General features: G+C 38.6%; 1 protein-coding gene across 12 annotated transcripts in view; it reads right to left on the minus strand.

Annotated features, from left to right (window-relative positions):
* The window catches only part of RHBDD1 (rhomboid domain containing 1), a 181729-nt gene that overhangs the window by 113520 nt on the left and 40585 nt on the right, over positions 1–27624 (minus strand). For all 12 annotated transcript variants that reach the window (XR_008914050.1, XR_008914049.1, XR_008914048.1 and 9 more), the window contains exons 2-3: positions 11544–12063; positions 8509–8641 (exon numbers count right to left, since the gene is read on the minus strand). Coding sequence is in view for 9 of the 12 variants with exons in the window: in XM_007502170.3 (XP_007502232.1) it covers positions 8509–8641; positions 11544–11976 (566 nt within the window). In the remaining 3 variants the exon portion in view is untranslated. The remainder of the gene's footprint in view (positions 1–8508; positions 8642–11543; positions 12064–27624) is intronic.

Here is a 27624-nt window from a genome sequence, read left to right on the forward strand (position 1 = left end):
TCACAGATTGCCTTCGAAAGTAAAACTCTAGCCTCTTGAATTCAGAAGGGAATAGAAGAGCCATCTAACAAGAGATAAATTGGAGCTTTATTGTTTTCTTTCTCAGATAGCTAATGGGAAACCACCTTCTAATGGTAGAACCATTCATGCTGTAGCTGGTTCTCAGCTGCTTACCATAGAATAATTGATGAACTAATGATGAGACTTCACAGGACAGACGGTCTTAATTCTGCATAATCTGACCCAAAGCAGAATTAAAATAGGAAAACAACTCTAACTCCCATGACTTCTAAACTAAAATCACTTAATTCTTCAAATGAGGAGGGCAAAAAAAAAATGGGCAAATGTAAAAGGGTTGAATATAAAATATTCTTTTTCTACATTGAAATGGGAAAGATTCCGTAAACACACAGAAAATCCCTAGAGATCTGATTTTTCATCTTATTAGGAGAAAGGGAATATTTAATTGTATAACGCGTGTCTACAACAGTTTCTCCCAGAAACATTTCCAAGGAGGCCAAAGTGCATATCCTAAAGACTCCAAAGGGAAATAACTAAACTTCACCAGCTTCATTATCGTTTTTTAATGAAAAAATATTAGTAAGAGGGGAAAAAAGGCGAGTCAAAATAATTGCTCCATTTAACACTTGGTTTTATGATTAAAAATGAATCAAATTCCTCACAAAACACACTGGCTCTACATTTTAATTAGCCACGTTTATTGGCATTGTTTCTAAGTAAGGACAGATTATTTTTCTTACATTGATTTAATCTCCTTAAAACAATCTATAGTCATTATTATCTGAAATATTCACACCTGTCACCACAACCCTATTATTGATCATTAACAGCACTCTTAGTTAAGGCAGAGATTAGGTAGGTGTTATCATCCACATACCCACAATTACATCACAGCATGACAGCCAATTAGTTGAAGCCTGGGTAGCAAACCCTGGTCTCATCTCAGGGCTGTGGTCCACTGGAAAAAACAGCTGCTTCCCTATTTCCACAGACAGCTTACCTCCTTCCTTGGAAGGCAAACCATTAGGTAATACATGCCCTAAAAAACGGATTGTCTCTTTTACATCCTATGAAAAGTCTCCATTTTTTTTTGTCCATGTACCCAGTACTGAAATTTCTTAAGCCAACACAGGGCTAATTCACCCTCTATCAAAGACATGTGTATTTCCAAATAGAGCCACTGCGGGTCCGTCCAATTACACGAGGCAATATGTCCTCCTGTTACTAAATTAAAACTTACTTTGAAATCATGCTAGGTAGCTAATTGAACACTTCTTCTGAAAGCATGTGAATGCAAGGGCGGAAGAAGTTAATGATCACACAAATATTCACCCAGTAATGATTTAAAGCATCATTAAAACACCCTCACACACATGTACCTATCTTCTTGGCACCCCCCACGTGTGCAGGTCTTTTTAGGGGGGATATTTCTAGGACCCTGTAATCTCATCAGTTCAAGAACTCTCCCCGCCAGAGAATATGACTTCCCATCAATTAATCAACAAGAGTTTCTCAAGTGCCTGCCTGGCCCCGTGGAAAGAGCTGACCTCAGAGCCACACATAGGTCTTGGTTCATTACCACTTATGATACATGCCAGTTGTGTGATTCTAGGTTAATCGGCGAGAATTCTCAGTCCTTTAGCGACTCATGAAGCCTATAAGTCACTGAGAAAAGATGGAGGAGGGAGTTTTCCTGAAAGTTTTCCTCCAGCGGAAGGAAGGAAGGAAGGAAGGAAGGAAGGAAGGAAGGAAGGAAGGAAGGAAGCAAGGAAGGAAGCAAGGAAGGAAGGAAGGAAGGAAGGAAGGAAGGAAGGAAGGAAGGAAGGAAGGAAGGAAGGAAGGAAGGAAGGAAGCAAGCAAGCAAGGAAGGAAGCAAGGAAGCAAGGAAGGAAGCAAGGAAGGAAGCAAGCAAGCAAGGAAGGAAGCAAGCAAGCAAGGAAGGAAGCAAGGAAGGAAGGAAGGAAGGAAGGAAGGAAGCAAGGAAGGAAGCAAGGAAGGAAGCAAGGAAGGAAGCAAGGAAGGAAGGAAGCAAGGAAGGAAGCAAGGAAGGAAGCAAGGAAGGAAGCAAGGAAGGAAGCAAGGAAGCAAGGAAGCAAGGAAGGGAGGGAAGAAGCAAGGAAGAAAGCAAGGAAGGAAGCAAGGAAGGGAGGGAAGAAGCAAGCAAGCAAGCAAGGAAAGAAGGAAGGAAGGAAGCAAGGAAGCAAGGAAGGAAACAGAGAGAGGGGGGAGGAAGGAAGGGAAGGAGAGAAGCAAGAAAGGAGGCAGCAAGGAAGGAAGGAAGGGAAAAGGAGAGAGAGAGAGAGAAAGAAACAAAGAAGGAAACAAAGAGACTCTGCCCTCAGGGGCCTTAAACATTATCAGGGAAGATAACTTATGGTATAGTAGAAAGTTCATTGGATCTGTAGTCAGACAAATTGTGTTAAGACCCAGCTCCAAAACCTGAAATCTGTGGGACCTTGGATAACTCACCTCCTTCTCCAGCCCTTAGTCTCTCCAACTATAAAGTGAAGAAATAGGGCTTGCTTTTCATCCTGTGTGATTCTTAACCACTTTCTTGCACCTAATATACTTGGAGGTCATTTTTCCTCTAGGTCTCTTTACATTCCATTCCTAGTGTAACACTCACCAGGTACTCACTATCTCTCCATCTCACCAAGCCACCACCTGGTTCCATCATAATATCCCAGACTCTTCTATCAGTCCCTTAGGCTACTTCCTGTTAGTAAATTAGAACATAAACTCCTTGAATGCAAGGATATCTCAGTTTTTGTACTTAAAATACAAGCTCCTTGAGGGCAGGATGGTCTCATTTTTGTGTTTATATTTCTAGTAGCTAGCATAATGCTTGAAGATATTAAGTGTTCAATAAAGGTATGACAACTGATGGGTCAACATACTGCAGTTTACTCTATGCCCACCAAATGTCTCTCCATTTTCCTTTTAATGGGAACAAGTAGCTCTCATTAAGACATCATTCATTATTTTCCCCTCTGTACAAAAGGACCCCTCTTTTTTGGGCTTCAGTGACCCTATTTTATTCACAAAATACCCCACCCCACACACCCACACACCAAGAAAGTCTTGTTTACAGTTTCCTGGAGGTGTGGAAATAACTGTCGCCCTTGGATACTCTAAAGCTATGCCAAAAGAATTCAAGTTCTCAAAGCCCTTCCTAGTTGGACAGAGCTAAGAAATTCTCAGCACCAGAAGCATGGGCAACCAGGTAATGAATTATTATAATAATAATTATTATTATTTGTTAACAGTAGTTGACCAAACCATTAACTAAAGGTGATGGAGGGTTTGGGATATATCCTGGTTAAAGGAAAACCTGAACTGAAAATACATGTCTGGTCATTTATGAATGATTGGACTCAAATTCTAGATGGGGTGAATTCTGCCTCAGCTTGTGACCACAGACTCCTGTTCAAGGACAGAGCAATCTGCTCATTCTCTCTTTAGTGCTAGCCATCAGCAAGTTCTCAAGAAGGGTAATTTACAAATTTATGGCGCCATGGTGCATAGAATGCTGGACCTGGAATCAGGGAGACTCACCTTCCTGAGTTCAAATCTAACCTTAGATACATACTAGCTGTGTAATCCTAGACAAGTTACTGAACTTTGCCTCAGTGTCCTCACCTGTAAAATGAGCTGGAAAAGGAAATGGCAACCCCCTCCAGGATCAGGATCTTTGCCAAGAAAAGTGATAGTGGGCTTTTCTCCCTAGGTTCCCCCCAAACCTGGTCTGCCTGATTTCCACCCTACTGACATAAAACTCTAGGAGACATGGATCATGCTACTGAGTGGATGGGACTTGGGCTATATGATTCACAGCATAACTTTCACTGAATTTTGACATGTCTGAGACATCAATGGATCTAAAACATAACACTAATTCTTTCCCTTTTTGCTGGAACCCTTTGGATAGCACTGATTTAAGCACAGATAAATATCCTGTGGTTCTGGAACCAAAGTTTGTTCTCTCACACCCTAGATTTCTCAATGCGCAAAGAGCTCCATTTTGACTTTTCTTTTAAATGTTAGAGAATATTCCTAAGGACACACAGTAAAATTAGAAAAAGAATATGGGATTCATAGTCAGTTATAGCACGGTACTCATAGTGCCAGCAGGGTTTTATCATTTATTTTTGTGATGAAAACATACACTTTAAAAACTGGTCCAAACATTCATTCATTCAAGCAAGTACTTTTGAGGAGAGTCAAAGTTCAATTGCTCATTCCCAATTAGCAACATCCCAATTATAATGCCGCCAAGTAGTCTACAATCTCAGAAGCGATCCATCATAGTCATGTGGGAGGTGGCAATAATGTCATAGAAAGAACACTGGAGCCATAGATGCTATTCTCAGATTCTAATCCAGGCTCTACCATTAGCTAGATGTGGCTTCAGCCAAGCTACATATACACCCTGGACTTCAGTTTCTTCATCTGTATCGTGGGGATGAAAATATTTGAGTTGCCCAATTCATAGGACTGTTCAAAGAAAAGTGTTAACTCTTATATGAAGAGGGACTTTGTTAAAAAAAAAATCCTCTAATTATCATTACCTCTCAAAGCATAAAAAAGAGAGACACATCGTCTCCAAAGGTATTCACCACCATCTTGAAGAAAGTATAACATGGAATCCAAATGGAAGACTTATACATGATGAGGTCTTTCAGATGCCCATTTGTGGATAGGCTGCATAAGGTTTATTTCTTCTGTGAACACTAAGTGTTTATATGATGCTGGTATGTGATACTGTGGTAAGGGTACTGGGCTAGGAGTCAGGAAGTCTGAGTTCTATCAACAAGTTAGCTGTGTTATTTTGAGAAAGCCACAACCTCTCTGAGTATTAGTTTTCCCATCAGCCAGACAGGGGTTGTGGTAGGAGCCACACTGACTAGAGTCCTTGAAACACGGGCTGGGCTAGATTTTCCTAAACAGGTAGAGAAGCCACACCTGAGCCTTGATCTTTTCAGGAGAGCAAGGCTCCCTCAAAAGAAGCTTCTGGGGTGCCTGGGGCATAAAAATCCCAGCTGGCCAGTACTAAATTGTGTCTCTCAAATTAGATAGATGTAACAATGCCAAGGAAATGAGTCAGCACACCCTTCCTAATCAGATCCATTTCCATATGGAGATGAGGAAGGCTGCCTCTTGCTACCATTAAGGAAACTTTTTTTTTGTTTTTGTTAAACATTAGAAGGTCTGTGTCTCATTTTGTTCCAGTCCTTGGTCTGAACCACTGGACTTGGTCAAAGTCAAGTTTGGTCCAGAAAAGGGATAATGATAAATAATAAAAATAAATAGAACAGGGCATTTTTGACATCCCCAACCAGGGAAGCAATCTGGTCAACTGGAAAATGGCAGCTACTAGGGCATCCCTTCCTTCTAATTCATGGGCCTATTCAAAATGGCTAGAAGAGTCCAGAAGCTGCCCACCCTGGCATTCCTCCATCCCCCAACCCCAGCTTCATAGCAATCAATCCTCTTCCCCCTTTTTTAGATTTAGAGTGACAAGAAATCTTAGAGATTCAAAATCCTGAATTTGGAGATGAGAAAAATGAATGACTTGCCCACGGTCCCACAGGTAGCATAATCATAGGGTCCTCTGATTCCAAATTCTGTGTGCTTTTTACAATAACAGAGGTTCCTAACTTTTTATATGCTTTATGAGCCCCTTAGTGAAGCCTATTCAGTCCTTCTCAGAATGATATTTTAAACTGTATAAAATAAAATATATGGAATTAGAATTATAAAAGAACAGAATTATTTTGAAATGTCTTTAAAAAATTCATGAACCCCAGGTTAAGAAACCCTGCCCTGGCTTTATTTTGTCTTTTCTATCCCCAACACCTGGCAAACTACTAGTAGGTGCTTTATCTTGCAATGATCACAAATTTTTGGAGAAATGAAAAGCATTTCTTCCCCCATATAAAGCTAGTGACTCTTCTCCCCACGAAGTAATTGTAGTCAAAGCATTCTGTTAAGTCAAATAAGCTTTATTTAAATAAAGGACAGTATTTCTATATGATATGACTTCAGAGGACAGAACACAAGTTGTTGATAGGCTATACTCCTGCCAAGATAATCTAATGCCTTTAATGTATCTTAGCAGGGCTAATGGTTGACCATTTAAAGTGTCAGTAATTTGGTAAAATCAGTAACAAGGAAAAATAACCTGACCCCAACCCTGTTTTCCTCAAGTCAGCATTCTGCTAAAATATTTCTATCTAACAGCTTTTTCACTTCCAAAAGGCAAGCCATTGACAAAGGCAGGCTCTCATCTAAAGAAACAGAGATTATGTCTAATGAAAATTTTGATTGGTTATAAGAATATAAATCATAAAACAAAGCAGAAAATGTTTTTCCTCTCATGTTCCCACTGGCTTGTAGTTAAGCTACTCCCAACCCCCTGCCCTTGTCCATTGTTTTCCTTAGATCTCATCTGTACACATACATATGCAGATGTATGGATATACAAAATTATCATTCTAAGCCCCTATTCTTGGAAATCTAAAGCATTGTCCTTACCAACCTGAAGGCAGAGAAATTTGGCATCATTTCCCCTTCAGTATGTCAAGTCTTTCTCCTCACAGTGGGTTTACCACTTAAAACAAGGCTCTGCCTTTTTAATGATAAGAAGTAGAATTCCTCAGAAATAGTGGCCTAAGAATGCTAAAGGACCTTGCTGTTCAATTCAGTAGGAGATCTCAAAGTTCAAGTGCTAAGAAAAAGAATTTGCATATGAATATTAGCTGGAGACTGTCATCTAGAAGTGTCTCTAGAGAAAGCCCCTGCTTTCCATCCCAAGCTAGATCAAACCCATCAGAGGTCCTTTGGTGTGACAAGGTGAGAAAGAACTATTCAAATGATAAAAGGTCAGACATTATTGGACTTTTTTGAAAGGGAAAACTTTGATGATTCTGTTATGCTCTTTTAGCTAAACTGCCAGTGGAGAACAATATGTTTCAAATGATGTCTGTCCAAGACCAGGAATCAGCACCAAAGGGAGATTGAAGGCCAGAAAACTATACAATCTCACAGACTGGCAGGCTTGCAAAGAAAAGACTATTCTCAAAGGTAAACACACTCATTAAATGTATAAATCAAGAAGATACATTGAGAGGCAGGGGACAGAGAATTGGATTTGAAGTCAGATAACCCTGGATTCAAATCCTGCTTTTGTCACTGGCTGCCTGGAAACTAGAGGGCTTCTGGGGTCCCCTCCTGCTCTATATCTATGATGCCATGATCCCCCTTTCCTAGAATCTCTTGTTTAATTTCAAATTTATCTTTCTTTATTCCATAGTCTCCTCTTTCCCAAGCAATGTTACAGGGTGCTCATAGCAAAAATGTCTAGTTTCTTACTAGTAGTGCACTCTCTCAAAACAAATAACATTTTACTTACTTTCAAATATTTTGTGTATATATGTATATACATATATATAAAACTTGTCTCTGTGTATACACATATGTACTTACATGTATATGTATATCCACATATACCTATGTATACATAAATATTAAATCTCCCAATAAAATAGTAAGTACCTTAAGGGCATAAGTGGTTTCATTTGTGTCTTTTGACTTCAAGAAAAATATCTGGTACATATTATAATAATCATTATTATTGATGATGATGATAGAATTTATATATAACTTTACAAATATGATTTCATTTAATCCACATGACAAATTTTTAAAAATCTCTTACCTTCTGTCTTGGGATTAGTATTGAGTATTAGTTCCAAGGCAGAAGAATGGTAAGGGCTGAGCAATTGGAGCTAAGTGATTTGCCCATAAACAGCTAGAAAGTGTATGAAGTCATATTTGAACCTAGGACCTCCTGCCTCCAGGACTGGAGCTCAATCCACTGAGTCACCTAGCTGCCTCCAAAATGACAATTCTTTAAGATAGGAGCTATTATTATCACCTCCATTTTACAGATAAGTAAATTAAGGCTGAGAGGGTGTCTTGCCGAGGTAATTAGCTGGTAATCATCTGAAGCTGACATTCTCCACTATGCCACCTCATTGTCCTAATAGAAAATGTTTATTGGTTAACTGATTGATAGTGCTGCTATAAGTAATGATGGCTGAGATGGGATCGCCTCCAATTCGTTCTAGACTATGGGCCCAATAAAACAAAATTAACAAAAACAAAAACAGAGGGAGGTTACTAAGGTATTTTTCCAATAGGAGGCCACGATTCTAGCCCCAGTTCTACCCCTTCTGCAACCCTGTGAGTTTCTGTTTCCTCATATATAAAAAAATTAAGCTAAACTACACAATCTCTAGCATCCCTTCCACCTCAAACATTCTGTGAGTCTACTCTTCTCTTCAGTACACATCATTAGAAATGAGCACGTAACACTCTCCAACAATATAATGGGAGTTAATTCCATTTCTTCTGAAGCATTTCATGGCCAAACTTGAGCTCTTCCATTTTGATTCTCAAAAAGAAAAAAAAATAGTCAACACTTACTTTGGGGTAAGTAAATGAATCATTAACAGTTCCATCCAACAGGCATACTTGTTGGGTATGTATAGTCCCATAATATTTGTGTGTCCTCCAGGATTATAATTGTTGTTCAGAACCTTCAAAGCAAATAAGACTCCTAAAAAGGACAAAAAAGCATAAATACACATTATTTTAAAAATGAAATATGCCCCACACAGATGGCATCAGCAACTGTATAATCAAAACCAATTAAAAACAAAAGAAGGACTATTTTATTTCCCACCACTTACTGCTATGAATGATTCTCTATTTCCACCAAACCCGTCAAGCCAGCTTTTTGGGAGAAGACAATGATTCAATGAAATTATTCCTCTGGCTAATTTAATTCAGAAGGGAATGTGTTAGCAATGGGCTATTAAGGGCACAACTATATGCTATCTTCTTGACTTAAAGCAAAAGTTGGAAACAAGTAGATGGCATTGAGGAGAGAATAGATACATAGTGGACCTGGAGTTGGGAGATCTGAGTTCAAATCCTACCTCAGAAACTTACGATGTGACTTTGGGCAAGTCATCATCTTATCATTCTCAATTTCCTCATCAGTAAATTTTAAGATCAAATGTGAAAATATATGAAAAACTCTTTGCCAACCCTAAAGTACTCTATCTGTGATAATCACTATTATTATTATACCATTAAAAAATACTTCTCAGACATACCACAGTATAAGGACTAGGCGAAGGGAGAGATGTTCAAGGTGAAATATAGTAAGGGAAGGAGGAACTTCTTAGGAAGCATTTCTGTCCCCCTTCAATCTCTACCCTGAATCTTAAAATGCACAATTTAAATCATGTTAACCATTTCAGCAGAAGAAAATCTAGATAGAAAAAAGGGGGAGGTCAAGAAACAGAAGTTAGTCAAAGAGATACTCAACAGCTTTGAAAAACCCTTACCCCAAGCAACTGGATATCGATAGCAAATGATTCCTAGAGTCTTTCTATGAATGCTAATGGCAAAAATTAGCCCACTATACAATCCAGCATCATTTGCTGATTCCCGAAGCAGAAGCAAAGATTGTAGCTGAACACTTTGCAGCAAACCACTTTCTGTCTATATTCTATATATTCTATATATTCCATAGTCTATATATAGACTAACGTCTTTAGCTGACAACATTCAGTCTTGCTCCTTGAAGCCATCTAGTCCCCTGCAGATGGGCTATTTTCTATCTATGGCCCAGTCACTATCTCTTGTCACTTTCCATCAAGAGTGACGCTCCCTGACTGCCTCTACCCCATATCTATTTCTATTCATATCTATCTATCAAGAGCTCTTCACTGGAATATGAGCCCTTGATAGCAGGGAGAGCATGTGAACTCTGGTAGAGAACATAAGAACACCCACATCAATCTTATTTCACAGATGGGGAAACTGAGGCTCGGGGAATCAGCCAGCTGAGTGACAGAATGGGTACATAAGCCAAAATCTCCTCATTCTAAATCAGGTTTCTTCCCCTTCCCTAAAAAATTCTGGTCATCATTCCATCCCCAAATCAAAAAATGTCAAATTTGGGAAGGATCTCAGACTCCTTTTCCCCTCCTCTATAAAGTTCTCCACTACCATACACCCAAAAAGGGATTATCTAGTTTCCACTTGAGTCCCTCCCAAATATAGAAGCCAAGGGGTGGGGAGGAAAGGAAAACTCTTATATTTTTCAATGTCTCTCAAAGCCCCAGCCATGCTTCACTTCACTCCCACTTTTCCTGCCATCTCCTCCTCCCCTGGCTGAGATGGGATCACTCCAAAAAGTGCCTCTTTTCATTCTATAATAAGGGTCCAATAAAACAAATTAAACAAAAACAAAAACGAAGCTTCTCCTCTACCCCAGCCATCTAGTCCCCTGCAGATGGGCTATTTTCCATCTATGGCCCAGACACTATCTATGGTCACTTTCCATCAAGAGTGACCCTCCCTGACTGCCTCTACTCCATATCTATTTCTAGTCATATCTATCTATCACGAGCTCTTCACTGGAATATGAGCCCTGGATAGCAGGGACTACTTTTCTTTTTATCTTTGAATTCTTGGAATTTAGCACAGTATCTGATGTAGAGTAAGTCCTTATTATTATACATTTTTCATCCATTCATTCCCTTCCCAAGCAGTCCATTCCACTTCTGGACAGCTCTAATCGTTGGAATATTTTTTCCTGACATCAAATTTGCCTCTTTGCCATTTCTACTCATTGTTTGTGGTTCTGCCTTCTTGTAGATAAAAAGAATTCCTTCTACATTCCTTCAGCTCTTCAAATTCTTGTTTTTTCCCTAGGCTAACGATTCCTGGTTCCTTCAAACAATCCCCATATAGACAAAAGATTTGAGTCCCTTCCATCATTTCTGGCTACTCTTGTCTAACTGTCCTATCAGACCAATGTCCTTCCTAAAAATGGCCATTACCCAAGGAGAACATACATTTATTTAGTGAAAGGCCTTCCTGAGGATCTCCTACCAGACCAAAGTCCTTCCTAAAAATGGCCATTACCCAAGGAGAACATACATTTATTTAGTGAAAGGCCTTCCTGAGGATCTCCTACCAGACCAAAGTCCTTCCTAAAAATGGCCATTACCCAAGGAGAACATACATTTATTTAGTGAAAGGCCTTCCTGAGGATCTCCTACCAGACCAAAGTCCTTCCTAAAAATGGCCATTACCCAAGGAGAACATACATTTATTTAGTGAAAGGCCTTCCTGAGGATCTCCTACCAGACCAAAGTCCTTCCTAAAAATGGCCATTACCCAAGGAGAACATACATTTATTTAGTGAAAGGCCTTCCTGAGGATCTCCTACCAGACCAAAGTCCTTCCTAAAAATGGCCATTACCCAAGGAGAACATACATTTATTTAGTGAAAGGCCTTCCTGAGGATCTCCTACCAGACCAAAGTCCTTCCTAAAAATGGCCATTACCCAAGGAGAACATACATTTATTTAGTGAAAGGGCACAACTGCCCCTTCCTGAGGATCTCCATAAATGCTGTCCCAGAGGTTTTCCTGCCTTACCTGAGAAACCAATGGTGCAGTGCATTTTGTATTCAGGTTGGTCCAGAAGTTCTGCAAGAGAATACTCCAATGCCAGGTATATCACACCAATGAGAATGGAGAAGACTGAAATGACGTAGGCGAACCAAAAACTCCCCAGTCTTCTTTCCAGTGTGAGTCCTTTCCACAGCAAGGATGCCATGTTGAAATATAAATGCCAGTCATCTACATGGTGGAAAGGAGAAAGCAGCAGGCGCTGCCAATCTTTTTTCTCATAACACGATTCCACACTTAAGCAAACCCAGTGGAAAGGCTTCAGGGGGCTAAGAAAAAGCCAGACATTGAGGGCTAAACATGCCAGAGTGACAGGGGGGATATTAGTGATCCCAATCTGGAACATCTGAGAAGCGAGTAAAAGCACGCCAACAGGAATTTCTCTTGACCTCCGCTGCATGGTGCATAAAGTTCAGGAGACCAATACAATGGAAGCAAAGTGTGATGTGATTTTCAAACTCGAACAGGGTCCCAGGAGCAGTTGTATCTGAAATAAAAATGAAACATAAATCAAAACAATGTAGACTGATCAGATATGCATTTCTGGCTTGATCTTACACGCTAGCACCAGGCCTTTTCCAACTCACAAAATCAGAGTTCTATGATTATCTCTTCATTTTTCAGATGAGGAAGACTGAGGGTCAAAGAGATGATCTAAACGATTGATATAAGGTCAATGGTAGGCTCAAGAGTCAATCTGGGTTCTTCTCCCAAGGTGATGTATGCAATTTTTTTTTTTTTTGGAGAAAACTGCAAAATGTCCTCCAAACCCTTAGATTTTTTTTTTCCCCTGAAATGGGAATTGAAAAAATTCCTGATACACTAGGAAAACTGGAATAGTGCCAGAGCAGAATATGAAGGGACTCTCAGGAACTAGGCATGTTCAAGGGAAATGCTCTTTTCTGATAGTTCCCCCTTCAAGGAAAGCCCTGGTTAGAAACCAGGTGCAGAAAAGTGTTCATACCATCACTTTGGTGAGCAAAAAAAGGTTAACAAAATGAGTACTAAAAGATTGGAGAAACATACCTGAAATGTTAAGACTTAATAACAGGAGAAGTCCGATGGATCCTCAGAGGATCACAGATATGGTGCCAGGGAGTAGAGACCTTAGAGGACATTTGGTCCTCTTTTGACAGATAAGGAAACTGAGGAACAAACTGGCCACTTGCCAAGACCACAGAGGTGGTAAGTATCAGAGGCAAGATTTGAACCCCAGTCCTCCAATATCAAAGTCATCTTAGTTTAAAGGTCTTTTATTATGGACTTTTTTTTTTTAATAAACCCTTACCATCCGTCTTGGAGTCAATATTGTGTGTATTGACTCCAAGGCATAAGAGTGGTAAGGGTTAGGCAATGGGGGTCAAGTGACTACCCCAGGGTCACACAGCTAGGAAGTGTCTGAGGCTAGATTTGAACCTAGGACCTCCCATCTCTAGGCCTGGCTCTCAATCCACTGAGCAACCCAGCTGCCCCCTGGACTTTTTTTTTTTTAAAGGAGGGAAAAGGATCTGGAAGAAAGTAAGATTTAATGACAAAACTGTAGCTCCAGAAATCACTCAGCTCTTAGACCTTAGTCTACAATTTTATTATGTAAAGAACTGAAGCTTCTGCATATCTAATCCTCTTTTTATGCTCTGTGGTATATATAAATGCTTATTGGTATGTGTACTCTTTTTTTTTTAATTATTGAAGTTTGTTTCAAATTCTGGTAAAGAGTTGAAATCCTATTTATGTCCTATCACATGATTAGAGAAAAGCCTACTTTGTACAGCTTTGTATTAAACTGGGGAGGGAGGTATAAAGCAATGGTAAAAATGACTGGCAATTTTTTATTACAATATAGGTTCATAATGCAGCTAAATGTCACATGCTTGCAACACTGCATTGTTTAAACTCAAAGTTAAAATCTTTTGTGGAAACTTAAAAGTACCATAATGTTATATTTCTACATGTCATTTGCTTTAAAAATTAAAATTTGCTTTAAAATTTGCATTAAAAGTTGCTTTTAAAAACCCTACAAATTTTACTAAACTGAAATAACTCAAGAATAGTCTTAGATAATATAGTTTAAATAATTAAACTGAAATTCACTATTTTAAAGTTTTAATTGTCTTGGATTTTTAAAGCAAAGTTAACATTCTTTCATGATTGACAAATAAATTATAGGTTTGGAAAGAAAATACCCTTGAGGAGCTGTGACTAAAACAAGCAAAGAGACGAGACAGTTTCAATAGCGAAAATATGGAAATACAAAATAAAAAAAGCCCAAATCCAGAGAATATAATCCTCTATACTTATTGCTGGGATTCCCAAGGGCTATTTTTGAAGAGATGGAAAAGCCTCTGCATTTGCTTTGTAAAAATGCTTTAGTAGGTATCCTAACAGATTGAAATAAATACATTGAAAGTGTACATGATGAATATGTTGCTGAGATATTTTTCCAGATAAAATTAACCGCTTTTAACAAGAAACCAACTCTGACATCTATGATCCGAGAGCCTGCTGGCATTACAGAATTATGCCATTGAGAACTGTTATCTGTAAAGTCTCATTCAACAAGATAAACATTGGTGCTGCCTGAAAAGACAGCCAAAGTGAAAATAATGTTTGATGAATTATATGGAAAATAGCTTCAAGTGATTCTCCTTATAAATTAATTAATATATTGATTAATTAATGCAGCAGGAATAATACAGATTAATATACACAATGGGAGGCAGAACTACTCATAGGACTTCAGGCCTTCGTTATCAATTAGCTGAGAAACCAACATCTACCTCTACATTGCAAGCAGAGGAAGCAACCTTGTAATTAAAGACATTCATTTGATTATATATGAAAAAAAACTTTTTCGAAACGTATGTTAGGAAAAATTATCAGCAAACCTATAGCTACGGATGGCAAGATGAGTGTTCAACATAAACAGTAGACATTTTTTTTAATGAAAATGATAAAGGCAATTAGGTGGCACAGAAGACAGATTCACTGACCAAGGAGTCACAAAGACCCGAGTTTGAATCTTGTTTCCCCTTTCCTGTGTGACTAAATTATAAAATGATTATCAGCCGGGGAGGGAGGGGGAGGGGGAAGTCCCTTATCTGTAAAAGAGAGATAACAGTACTTGGCATCCCACTTAAGAATCTTAATAAGAAAACACGCATAGAATGCTTTATGAAACTTAAAGCACAAGATTAGTGCCAGCTATGATGATGATGATGATTGCATAATGAGGGACAATTCTCAGACTCTCAGCTGATCAAGCCTAATCAATAAATTGGCCCTTTAACACTGGTTAAAAATGTAGCCACCTGCACGTTTTGGACACATTGAAAGCTTTCCAGTCACTGGTATCCAGAAGCCTGAGTAGAGAGCTACAGTCTTTTCAGTTACAAGAGTAAATGACTTCATTAAAAACAAAAACAAAAAACTCCCAACAGTCCATTAAAATGCAGCAGTCTGAAAATGACGCGATACTGACGAGGAGTCCCTTCTTTAGTATTTCAGAACCCTGTTGACATACTTCTTCAACAGGACCAGTTTTGCTTGGCTTGGTAAAAACTGTGGCAAGAATTTTTGCCTACCAGTAATTATCTATATTTTAAAGAATTCATGCACAATATCCCCCTGATTGGGGGTATTTCGCATCGGTTTCTCAGGAAGAAATGGAGGAATGGGGCTGGGGAGGTCAGGGAAAAGAATGTAGAGAGATATGTCTTAGAGAAAAAAGTAAAATTCCCTTAGGTAAAATGAAAGGAGGAAGAAAGGTGAATATTTTACCTTAAAATAGTTTAACAAAATAGGTGGCATTTATAGAACACTTGAAAAAGCTCAATAGATCCTCATAATAACCCTGAGACATCAGCGATGGTATTGTGCCCATTTTACAATTAAGGAAACTGAGGTAGACAGGTTAAATGACCTGCCCAGGGTCACATAGCGCTAGCAAGTATCTAAGTCTAACTTTGAAATAAGATCTTCCTGACTCCAGGTCCAGCTCTCTATTTATTTACTCTGCCACTTAGCTTAGAGATAATTAACTCAGAAGCAGGAAAAATAAAAGATTTTGAAATTGTATGCACCATTGACAAACATTTAGATGAATAGGGGTTTTTTAAAATATTATCGTGGTAAAAGAATTAAATTACGCAGTAATTTGAAAACATATGAGATTAAAGAAAGGCAATACTCTGTTTCTTAATGTATTTTCTTTGTATCTTGCCTCAATTTACCAGCTGATGCAGTAAGTATATAAAAATAAATGATTACTGTCTAACCAAATTATAGGTTGTTAATTTAATCATTACATTTTCAAAGAAACCTAAAAACATAAATGTCCTTGCTGAGGATGGCCAGGAAAAGTTGGTGGCTTTTCTGATCTGTGGCTATTTACCCTGTGTCAAGAGAACTGAAGAAGTTCCCCCAATGGGCTGAGTAAAGCCCCTGTAAAGGATTTACGGAAGAACACGGATGGAGAATAATCTCACGTGAGATGAGAAGGTGTGGAAGGGATGTAGTCTGCGCTGCTAACGAGAATATCGCGATAGTCTTATAGGAAAAAACAAACTTTAAAAAACAAGTTTTAATCCACAAGAAGGAATTATTCCATCCAGATTCCCCGAGACAATCCTGGAATGATTCATAGTCATTAAAGTGACTTCAGACTCATTTAATTTCCCATTTCAACTATGTAACAGAACTGCTAATAACACCAAAGCTTCATAGCACAGTGAATAGAGAATCTACCTTAGAGTCAAGTAAACTTGGAAATTCAAGTCCCTACAGTTGCCAATCTACTCTGGGAGTGGGAGTTTCATATATAATTAAATTACAAATCTGGATACCAAAGCAAAATTGGGTTGCAAAACAAATCTAGCCACTATGGAACGCTGGGGACAAGAGGCAAAAAATGGAAGAGTTACTCCTGGGGAGACCCCATGTCTATCTCTAAGTAAATACAGAATAAATACAAGGAAGTATTAGAAAGGGTATTGGACATTAGAGAATAAGAAAAGGTCTATGGCTTTGAAATAGCAGAGAGAATTTCCGCAGGATAGGTGGGGAAGATGTCACTGGTATTGTTACTTTGTTATTCTGGGTGACTCCATTTGGAGTTAAAGATTCTGGAGGGGTTTGCCATTTCCTTCCCTAGCTCATTTTACAGATGAAAAAAAAAATGGTTAAGTGACTTGCCTAGGGTCACACAGTTAGTAAGTGTTGGTGAAGCAGATTCATTAATAATTGTTAATTCAGCATGTGAATAGACAATAGAGGGATGTCCACTACAGAAGTTCTGGGGGGTCTTCCAAAAGGCTAAACTTATTCATAGGATGACAGAGTCAGAATCCCAAAAGAGCCAAATCTAACAGGATGAAACAATAAGGACAAATCTGAAATTCAATGCTTTGGTTCAAAACAACTGCCCAAATGTTGAATGGAGGAGAAATGGCCAGACAGCAATTTATGTTGGGGGGGGGGGGGGGATAAAAGACTTAGATTTTAGTTCAATACACTTCAGAGGTGTGATCTAAAAAACAACAATAGCTAAGGATCTTAGGCTACAGGAAATATCTACATATCACTTGGAACAAGAAAGGTAAGAGAAAGAGATCATCTATTTTCTATTGGTCAGACCCTGAATATGGGTGGCAGTGAGTGCTTTGACTTCAAGTCAAAGGGAATGGATCTACAACCAAAAATGTAAAAGAAACTTCTGCTGAGACCCAAGGATAAAAGTAGAGTAGGCTGGCAAAACAGAGCACACAAAATAATGAATTCCAGATTTATAGGATATTTGGTAATAGACGGTGAGTGGCAGCAAGAAGGGCCTGAAAGGTATAATTTAATGTTCAAACTTCTTTTTTTTGGTCACTTTATACCTATTTCCATATTATTCACTTTTGCTATGGAGTGATTTTTACAGAATAGTTCTTGGCATACAACAAGTGCTGCATAAATGCTTATTGACTGTTAAATCTTTATACTAGATTATTCAGCTCATAAGAACTTGAAGCCCTGAAACCAGGACTGATTTTATAGGATAGCTATGGCCAGTCATCTTACCCACTTACTAATAAAGGTTGATCACATCTATCTTCACTTAAGGTGTAGGAATAGACTTGCTTTCATTCAAAAGTCAAAGTTCCATCTTATTAGTATAACAACATATTATTATATGTTCAAACTTATTGATGCTTCTCAACATATTACAATTTAGGGACTGAAAGGCAAAATAGGGAAATAGTATTCAGGACGATTCATCCTCAGATATTTACTAGCTGTGTGACCCTGGGCAAGTCACTTTACCCTATTTGCCTCTGTTTCCTCATCTGTCAAAATGAGCTGGAGAAGGAAATGGTAAACTTTTCTGGTATCTCTGCCAAGAAAATTCCAAATGGGGTCATGAAAAGTTGGGCAAGACTGAAATAACTGAAAAACAACATTTGAAGTCAGAGGCACTTGATATTTATCATCTATATAGCCTTGCGCAAATTACTTAATCAATCAATAAGCATTTATTATATGCCTGTCTTCCAGCCTGCTACTTCTCTATATAATCTTGGGCAAATCACTTAATCAATTAATAAGCATTTATTAAAAGCCTACTGTCTCTTCCAGCCTAGTACTTTTCTATATGATCTTGGAGAAATCTCTTAATTCATCAATCAACAAGCAATTATTAAATGCCTATTATCTTCCAGCCTACTTCTTCTCTATATAACCCTGAGCAAATCACTTAATTGATCAGTGAATAAGCTATCAATAAGCATTTATTAAATGCCTACTGTCTGGCAGCCTGCTACCTATGTATGTAATTTTGGGCAAATCCCTTAATCAATCAACCAATAACCATTTAGTAAATGCCTACTATCTTCCAGCCTGATAATATTCTATATAACTTTGGGCAAATCCCTTAATCCATCGATCAATAAGCATTTATTAAATGCCTGCTACTTACTCACATAACCTTGGGCAAATCACAATCAAATAATAAAAATTTATTAAATGTTTACTATCTGCCAAGCACTATGCTAAATGATGGAGAAACAAAGAGGCAAAAGACAGCCTCTGCCCTCAAGAAGCTGGCAGTCTCTGGACTTTTCATTTTCTCATCCGTAGAAGTGAGGTTGGATGAAAAGATCTCCCAACTCCCTTCTGGCTTTCTATCTCTGATCCCCTGAAAGATCTTACTGGGGGTCTCTATATTAAGTGAGATTTTGAAAACCTGTGAAGCTGAGGATAGCTGGTGAGAGGCATACCCTGGGAAGAATAGTTGAAGGATCCTGGGCTATTCTGATTGAAGAAGAGAAAATTTAAGAAGGGTACTTGAGCTCTGTTTAAATATTTAAGAAATTTAGGAAGGAGAATCAGACATCTCTGGAAGGCAGAAATAGAACAAATGGGGCAGAATCAACTAGGAAGTTCAAATCAATTCAACAATCACTCCAGATAGACCTGAAAACAAAATAATGCCTACTTTCAAGAAGCTTACAAGGCAGTGATGGGGGAACAGAGAATAAAGTCTGTTGGAAAGGGATGGGGAAACGCAAGAGGAAGCACAGAATAAATAATGCCTTCCAGGCCCTTCCTGCTGTCATTCACCATCTCTTCCCAAACAGCCAGCGTATCTGGAGTTCATTATTTTGTGTGCTATGTTTTGCTAGCCTCCCCTTTTATACTTAGGACTCAGCAGATGTTTCCTTTACATCTTTGGTTGTAGATCCACTTCCTTTGACTTCAGGTCACAGTATCCACTGCCACCCCTATTCAAGATCTGACCAAGAAAAAGTAGATTCTCCCTTCTTATCTCTTACCCTTCTTTTTCTGGGTGCTTTGGTGCTACCTAGAATCCAGTCAGCTTTTGTTGGGACTGCTGGCCAAAACACACCGCAGAAGCATCCTGAACTAAAACTCTTCTTTTTTTCACATAAATTATTATCTGGTGTTTCTCCCCCATTCTGTATCTTGAGCCCTTGTTTGGAACTTAAGTCAATACACGGAGGAGGTGGGACTGGATTTCGGAGGTCCTTTCCAATTCTAAATTGTATCCGATTGGGTAATTTGAGGGAGAGAAGTGGAGTAGAGATGGAGGGTAGGAATGGCTTCTCTGAGGTAAGCCTTGAAGGAAGATAACTCTCCGCAGGAAGAGATGGAAGAACAGTTCATTCCAGTCACGGAGGAGAGTTTGTGCAAACCAAGGTGGAAGATGGAATACTGGGGAATGGCTAAGAGTCCCCTTTGGTTGCAATAAAGGGTATCTTAAAGAGGAATTACATGCAGAAAGGTTAGCTGGAGCCAGACTAAACTAAAATGGATTTTCTGACCATAAGTTAGGTGACAGCTGAATAGTCTGGGAGAAGCTTTAAATTCCAGGCTGATTGCAGCCTGACAAATAAATATTCTAATGACAAGAGCAGTCTACAAGTGAATGGGGCATTGAGAAGTGAGAGTGAAATTTTGCATCATTTGCAAGGGGTTAAATTTATCCCTTGGCAGGGCATCCTAAAATGGACTTGTGCATTGGGGAGGGAATTGGACTACATGATGCCCAAAGTCTCTTCTACTATGAACTAAGTTATGCCATCAGAATCTGTACCAAAAAACAAAAATCAGGCCCAGGTTTATGCAAAGGTTAGCCTGTTGCCCAGGTGGGGTAATGCTACCAGTAGCCAATAGAGGGAATCCAAGAGCCAGAGGAGGACAAGCAGCTCTCAGATTGATGATCTGGACCAGGAAAGGAATTCAGATCTCTCAGTTCATACAGCAAAGTCAATCTACAATGAGAAAGGCTGTGGAGGGGAACCTAGAAAGGAGAGCTAAGAAGGAAGGAGGTGAGAGAAGTTATACTGGTACCCACTGGAAGGTCCAAGATTGAGTCAAGCAGAGAAAAGTTACCAGAGGTTGAAAACAGTGAAACAATATTATGATTAGGATTAAAGGCGGTGGGAAATAGGGGGGGATGGGGGGGGGGAGAATTGTAGATTTAATGTCTGGAACAGAGTGGATGCTTACTATCTGGTTGATTGATTTGGAAGGGTCTTTAGAAACCATGCCATCTACTCCCCTAATTTTACAGACAAGAAAACGAAAGCCCAACCTTATACAGGTAACTATTTTCAGTCTCTGCCATTTTCAAAGAGTACTTGTCAGACCTTGGGCCTGGAATGCAATCCTTCCTCCTCATCTTTACAGGTCAGAATCCATATTTTCCTTTAAGGTTGTAAGAGGTAAAAAAGGTCAATTGTGGGAAAGGAATTCATCTCCCTTTGTTTTAATTTTAATAAATCAGGGTCTTAGAATTCCTTTCTTGGTGGAGCCTTCCCTGACCACCCCTCTAGTCAGTGCTCTCTTCTTCCTCCCTCATTCCTTCTAATTAATTTTTGTTTAAATGTTCTCTCAACCCTAGAGAACATAAGCTCCTGAAAGGCAGGGAAAGTTTCCTTTGTATCAAATATCAAAGTGCCTGGAACAAAGTAGACAATCTATAAATATTTGAATTAAATCAATTGGGATGGTGGTGGTGATTTTAATTCCAACTATGCCCCTAGATCTATCTAGCTGGTCATTTTAGGAAATCACAAATTTTGAGGTTTTCAGTTTCTTTGACTATAAAATGAGAGGGCTGGGCTAAAGTTGGTTTTCAAACTGAGTAGTAGTAAAATCCTTCCACTTCAACAGATTCTTTGCTGCAAAATCCTTTTTAATCACCTGAGAAGCTAGAAGAATTACACTCAGAGGGAACAGTGACAAACTGTATACGATGAAAGGACAAGACATAAATATATATACATGTGTATGTATATATATATACATATATATATACATGACTAGAGCTAAAAAAGAAAAGAGGTTATGACTAAAAAGAAATGGGAAAAGAAACAAATGGGGGTAAATTTATATGTCACAAAGAATCTCATGGCGGGAGGGGGGAGAACATCGATACACTGGAAGGGTAAAGAGGTTGGAGACAGGAAATACTCAACTCCTACGTACTTTGAAACTGACCCAAGGAGGGAAGAACAACCCAATCCATTGGGGAAGAGAATAGATTTGTGCCCTATAGGGGAGTAGAAGGGTAAAAAACAGACTGGTGGGGAGGGAAGCAGTACAAGGGAGGGAGAGGGTGGGGGGGGGATTTTAAAAACACTACAGGGGAAAATAAAGGAGGGAATAAGAAGGGAAAGGGGTAGAAAGGGAAGTAAAATAAGGGAGGGAATGGGGGGGCAGTGCTGACTATAAACAAACATTGGTATAGAAGGAAATAATGAAAGAAGAAAAGGCAGGACCAGGAGTAGAAATCAAAATGCTTGGAAATACACACCTAGTAATCACAATTCTGAATGAACTCACCCATAAAACGCAAGCGAATAGCAGAGTGGATTAGAATCCAAAACCCTACCATATGCTGTCTGCAAGAAACACACATGAGGAAGGTAGATACGCATAGGGTGAAAGTAAGAGGATGGAGCCAAATCTATTGGGCATCAAATGATAAAAAGAAGGCAGGAGTAGCAAATCATGATATCGGACAAAGCCAAAGTAAAAATAAATCTAGTTAAAAGAGATAGGGAAGATAATTACATTCTGATAAAAGGCAGTATAGACAACGAGGAAATATCTGTACTCAATATGTATGCACCAAATGGCAGAGCATCCAAATTTTTAAAGGAGAAACTAGAGGAGCTCAAGGATGAAATAGAGAGAAAAACTATACTAGTGGGAGATCTGAACCTTCCCCTATCTGAACTAGATAAATCAAATCAAAAAATAAATAAGAAAGAGGTGAGAGAAGCAAAAGAAATCTTAGAAAAATTAGAGTTAGTAGACATATGGAGAAAAATAAATAGGGACAAAAAGGAATACACCCTCTTTTCAGCAGTACATGGTACATTCACAAAAATTGACCATGTACTAGGGCACAAAATCATTGCAAACAAGTGCAAAAGGGCAGAAATAATAAATGCAACCTTCTCAGACCACAGTGCAATAAAAATAATAATTAGTAAGGGTACATGGATAGATAAATCAAAAATTAATTGGAAATTAAACAATATGATTCTCCAAAACCAGCTAGTTAAAGAACAAATCGTAGAAACAATTAATAACTTTATTGAAGAAAATTACAATGGTGAGACATCCTTTCAAAACCTATGGGATGCAGCCAAAGCAGTACTCAGGGGAAATTTTATATCCTTGAGTTCATATATAAACAAATTAAGAAGGGCAGAGGTCAATGAATTGGGCATACAAATTAAAAAACTAGAAAGTGAACAAATTAAAAATCCTCAGATGAAGACTAAATTAGAGATCCTAAAAATCAAAGGAGAAATTAATAAAATTGAAAGTCAAAGAACTATTGATTTAATAAATAAGACTAGAAGCTGGTACTTTGAAAAAACAAATAAAATTGACAAAGTACTAGTCTAATTAAAGTCAGTCTAATTTAAAAAAGGAAAGAAAAAAACCAAATTGACAGTATCCAAGATGAAAAGGGAGACCTCACCTCTAATGAAGAGGAAATCAAGGCAATCATTAAAAACTACTGTGCCCAATTATATGGCAATCTAAGTGATATGGATGAATACTTACAAAAATATAAATTGCCTAGACTAAAAGAAGAAGAAATAAATTACCTAAACAACCCCATATCAGAAAAAGAAATTGAACAAGCCATCAAAGAACTCCCTAAGAAAAAATCCCCAGGTCTAGATGGATTCACAAATGAATTCTATCAAACATTCAAAGAACAGCTAACCCCAATACTATACAAACTATTTGACAGAATAAGCCAAGAAGGGGTTCTACCAAATTCTTTTTACGACACAAACATGGTACTGATCCCAAAGCCAGGCAGGTTAAAAACAGAGAAAGAAAACTATAGGCCAATATCCCTAATGAATATAGATGCAAAAATCTTAAATAGGATACTAGCAAAAAGACTCCAGTAAGTCATCACAAGGGTTATCCACTACGATCAGGTAGGATTCATTCCAGGAATGCAAGGATGGTTCAATATTAGGAAAACCATCCACATAATTGGCCATATAAACAAGCAAACCAACAAAAATCACATTATTATTTCAATAGATGCAGAAAAAGCCTTTGACAAAATACAACACCCATACCTATTGAAAACACTAGAAAGTATAGGAATAGAAGGGCCTTTCCTAAAAATAATAAACAGTATATATCTAAAACCATCAGCAATGGGGAAAAACTCAAAGCCTTCCCAATAAGATCAGGATTCAAACAAGGATGCCCATTATCACCTTTATTATTTAATATTGTACTAGAAACACTAGCAGTAGCAATTAGAGAAGAAAAAGAAATTGAAGGTATTAAAATTGGCAATGAGGAGACCAAGCTGTCACTCTTTGCGGATGATATGATGATTTACTTAAAGAATCCCAGGGAATCAACCAAAAAGCTAGTCAAAAAAATCAACAACTTTAGCAAAGTTGCAGGATACAAAATAAACCCACATAAGTCATCAGCATTTGTATATATCTCCAACCCAGTTCAGCAGCAAGAATTAGAAAGAGAAATTCCATTTAAAGTCACCCGAGACAATATAAAATACTTAGGAATCTATCTGCTGAGACAAACACAGGAACTATATGAACACAACTACAAAACACTCTCCACACAATTAAAACTAGATCTAAACAATTGGAAAAACATTGATTGCTCATGGGTGGGACGAGCTAACATAATAAAAATGACCATCTTACCCAAACTTATCTATTTAGTGCCATACCCATTGAACTACCAAAAAACTATTTTACTGAATTAGAGAAAACCATAACAAAGTTCATTTTGAAGAATAAAGGATCAAGGATATCCAGGGAAATAATGAAAAAAAAATACAAAGGAAGGTGGCCTTGCAGTCCCAGATCTCAAACTATATTACAAAGCAGCGGTCATCAAAACAATTTGGTACTGGCTAAGAGACAGAAAGGAGGATCAGTGGAATAGACTTGGGGTAAATGACCTCAGTAAGACAGTCTTTGACAAACCCAAAGACCCCAGCTTTTGGGACAAAAATCCAGTATTTGATAAAAACTGCTGGGAAAATTGAAAGACAGTGTGGGAGAGATTAGTTTTGGATCAACACCTCACACCCTACACCAAGATAAACTCAGAATGGACAAATGACTTGAATATAAAGAAGGAAACTATAAGCAAATTAGGTGAACCCAGAATAGTATACATGTCAGAACTTTGGGAAAGGAAAGATTTTAAAACCAAGCAAGACTTAAAGAGTCACAAAATGCAAAATAAATAATTTTGACTACATCAAATTAAAAAGGTTTTGTACAAACAAAACCAATGCAACTAAAATTAGAAGGAAAGCAACAAATTGGGAAACAATCTTCATAACAAAAACCTCTGACAAAGGTCTAATTACTCAAATCTATAAAGAGCTAAACCAGTTGTACAAAAAATCAAGCCATTCTCCAATTGAAAAATGGGCAAGGGACATGAATAGACAATTTTCAGTTAAAGAAATCAAGACTATTAATAAGCACATGAAAAAGTGTTCTAGATCTCTTATAATCAGAGAGATGCAAATCAAAACAACTTTGAGGTATCACCTCACACCTAGCAGATTGTTCAACATGACAGCAAAGGAAAGTAATGAATGCTGGAGGGGATGTGGCAAAGTAGGGACATTAATGCATTGCTGGTGGAGTTGTGAATTGATCCAACCATTCTGGAGGGCAATTTGGAAATTATGCCCAAAGGGCAATAGAAGACTGTCTGCCCTTTGATCCAGCCATAGCACTGCTGGGTTTGTACCCCAAAGAGATAATAAGGAAAAAGACCTGTACAAGAATATTCATAGCTACACTCTTTGTGGTGGCAAAAAATTGGAAAATGAGGGGATGCCCTTCAATTGGAAAATGGCTGAACAAATTGTGGTATATGTTGGTGATGGAATACTATTGTGCTAAAAGGAATAATAAAGTGGAGGAATTCCATGGAGTCTGGAACAATCTCCAGGAAGTGATGCAGAGTGAGAGGAGCAGAACCAGGAGAACATTGTACACAGAGACTGATACATTGTGGTACAATCGAAGGTGATGGACTTCTCCATTAATGGCTTTACAATGTCCTTGAACAACCTGCAGTGATCTACGAGGAAAAAAAAAAACTATCCTCAAGCAGAGGACAAACTGAGGGAGTAAAAACACCGAGGAAAAGCAACTGCTTGATTACAGAGGTTGAGGGGACATGATCAAGGAGAGACGCTAAATGAGCACCCTAATGCAAATACCAACAACAAGGAAATGGGTTCAGAGAAAGGACACATGTGATACCCAGACGAATCGCGCGTCGGCTAGGGAAGGGGTGGGGGGTTTGGGGGGGAGGAAAAGAAAATGATCTGTTTCCAATGAATAATGTATGAAAATGACCAAATAAAATAATGTTTAAAAAAATTAACATTCATGACAGTTGTCAGAAAATATCAAGCTGCCTTAAAAAGATTTTTCTAAAAAACGGTAGTAAAGTCTGAAAGACAAAGAACCCAGGCGCAGATAGGTTGCTTATAGCAAGTAAGACAAAAAGTAAACAGCCTTTCGGGAATTCTCTAACCAGCACAGTCCTTGGCTCCTCGCCTGGAACCCATGACCTATTGGGTTGATGTTTCATTACTATAATGTCTTCGATCTTTTTTTTTTATTTTAACAAAGTAGAGCCCTGAACCATCATAGGAGAAGAGACTTTGGGCATCATCTCAACCAAGGGGTATAACATCTATGTGTTGTTTTTCATCCTTTGTTTTTCCAAGGAGGACCAATTGACATCACGAGGTGATGACTTGTGTATGAATTGGATTTAAGCAAAGCAGAGCTGCACCAAGTCCTCCACCTCACTCTATTTGCTAGAGTCGTCTGGCAAAGACAAAAATCTGGACCACTTTTGCTCGGGATGCAGTGGATGACCTTGGCGCACTTGGATGTCTAACCAAGCTCTCCATAATGCTGCTTCAGCCGCCTTCATGGCCACTGGAACAAAGTGTTCTCATCTGTCCCTTCTACTAGGGAAAGTCTGCTTGGGGTTAAACATCCCTCTAACTAGCCGGTCAGCTACCTGAAGTGGGTTTATTTATTTAGTCCATCTGTCAAGATGGTTTTGCCAAGCTGAGATTGGAGCCACGGGTGAATGAACTGGCTACGCGATGCTAAGCCCTAGGGATACTGTGATGACAACACTAGACACCACAATGCTTTAACCAGCTAGGAATTCCTCTCAACCAATGAATTAATCAACCAAAGATGTTAGGTTTAAATCTGAAAATTCCCTAAAAACACTGGAACGATAAAGATACACTCAGATCAGTGGAGGATCTTATGTTGTGGGTCATCTATCAGAGAGCCAGTTTTGAAGCTTGCAGCATCAGATGGCAGAGGGTAGGAAGGAGAGATACTCCAAAGAAGGAACTACTTAGAAAGGAGAGGACTACCTAGACCTCAACCTCCTCCTTGGTCCATCCAGTCTTTCCCATCCCTTCCTCCTTTCTTCACCCAAAAACCAACAACAATTACATCTCTTACCAAGAGGGAAAGACTTTCTATAGGCACACCCAGTTTTTTTTAAAACCCTTAACTTCTGTCTTAATTCTAAGACAGAAAAATGGCCAGGGATAGGCAACTGGGATTAAGGGACATGTCCAGGGTCACACAGCTAGGAAGTGTCTAAGGCCATTTTGAATCCAGGTCCTCCTGAGTCTAGACATAGTGCTTTATCCGCTGTGCTACCTACTTGCCCTCACACTCAGTTCTAGTTTAACAGACAATCAAAAAAGACCCACTTTGAGTAATTAGGTGGTTCAGTGTATTGAAAGCCAGGCCTAGTGATGGAAGATCCAGGGTTCAAATTTGGCCTGAGCCACTTCCTAGCTGTGTGACCTAGGCAAGTTGCTTAATTCCTACTGCCTAACTCTCTTGCTCTTCTGCCTTAGAACCAAGATAGAGTATTGATTCCAAGACAGAAAGTGAGGGTTTAAAAAATAGTCTTGCTTTGATAACCAATAATTTGATACAAA

Source organism: Monodelphis domestica, chromosome 8 (assembly GCF_027887165.1).
Source record: "Monodelphis domestica isolate mMonDom1 chromosome 8, mMonDom1.pri, whole genome shotgun sequence".
In the NCBI taxonomy this organism is placed as follows: domain Eukaryota; kingdom Metazoa; phylum Chordata; class Mammalia; order Didelphimorphia; family Didelphidae; genus Monodelphis; species Monodelphis domestica.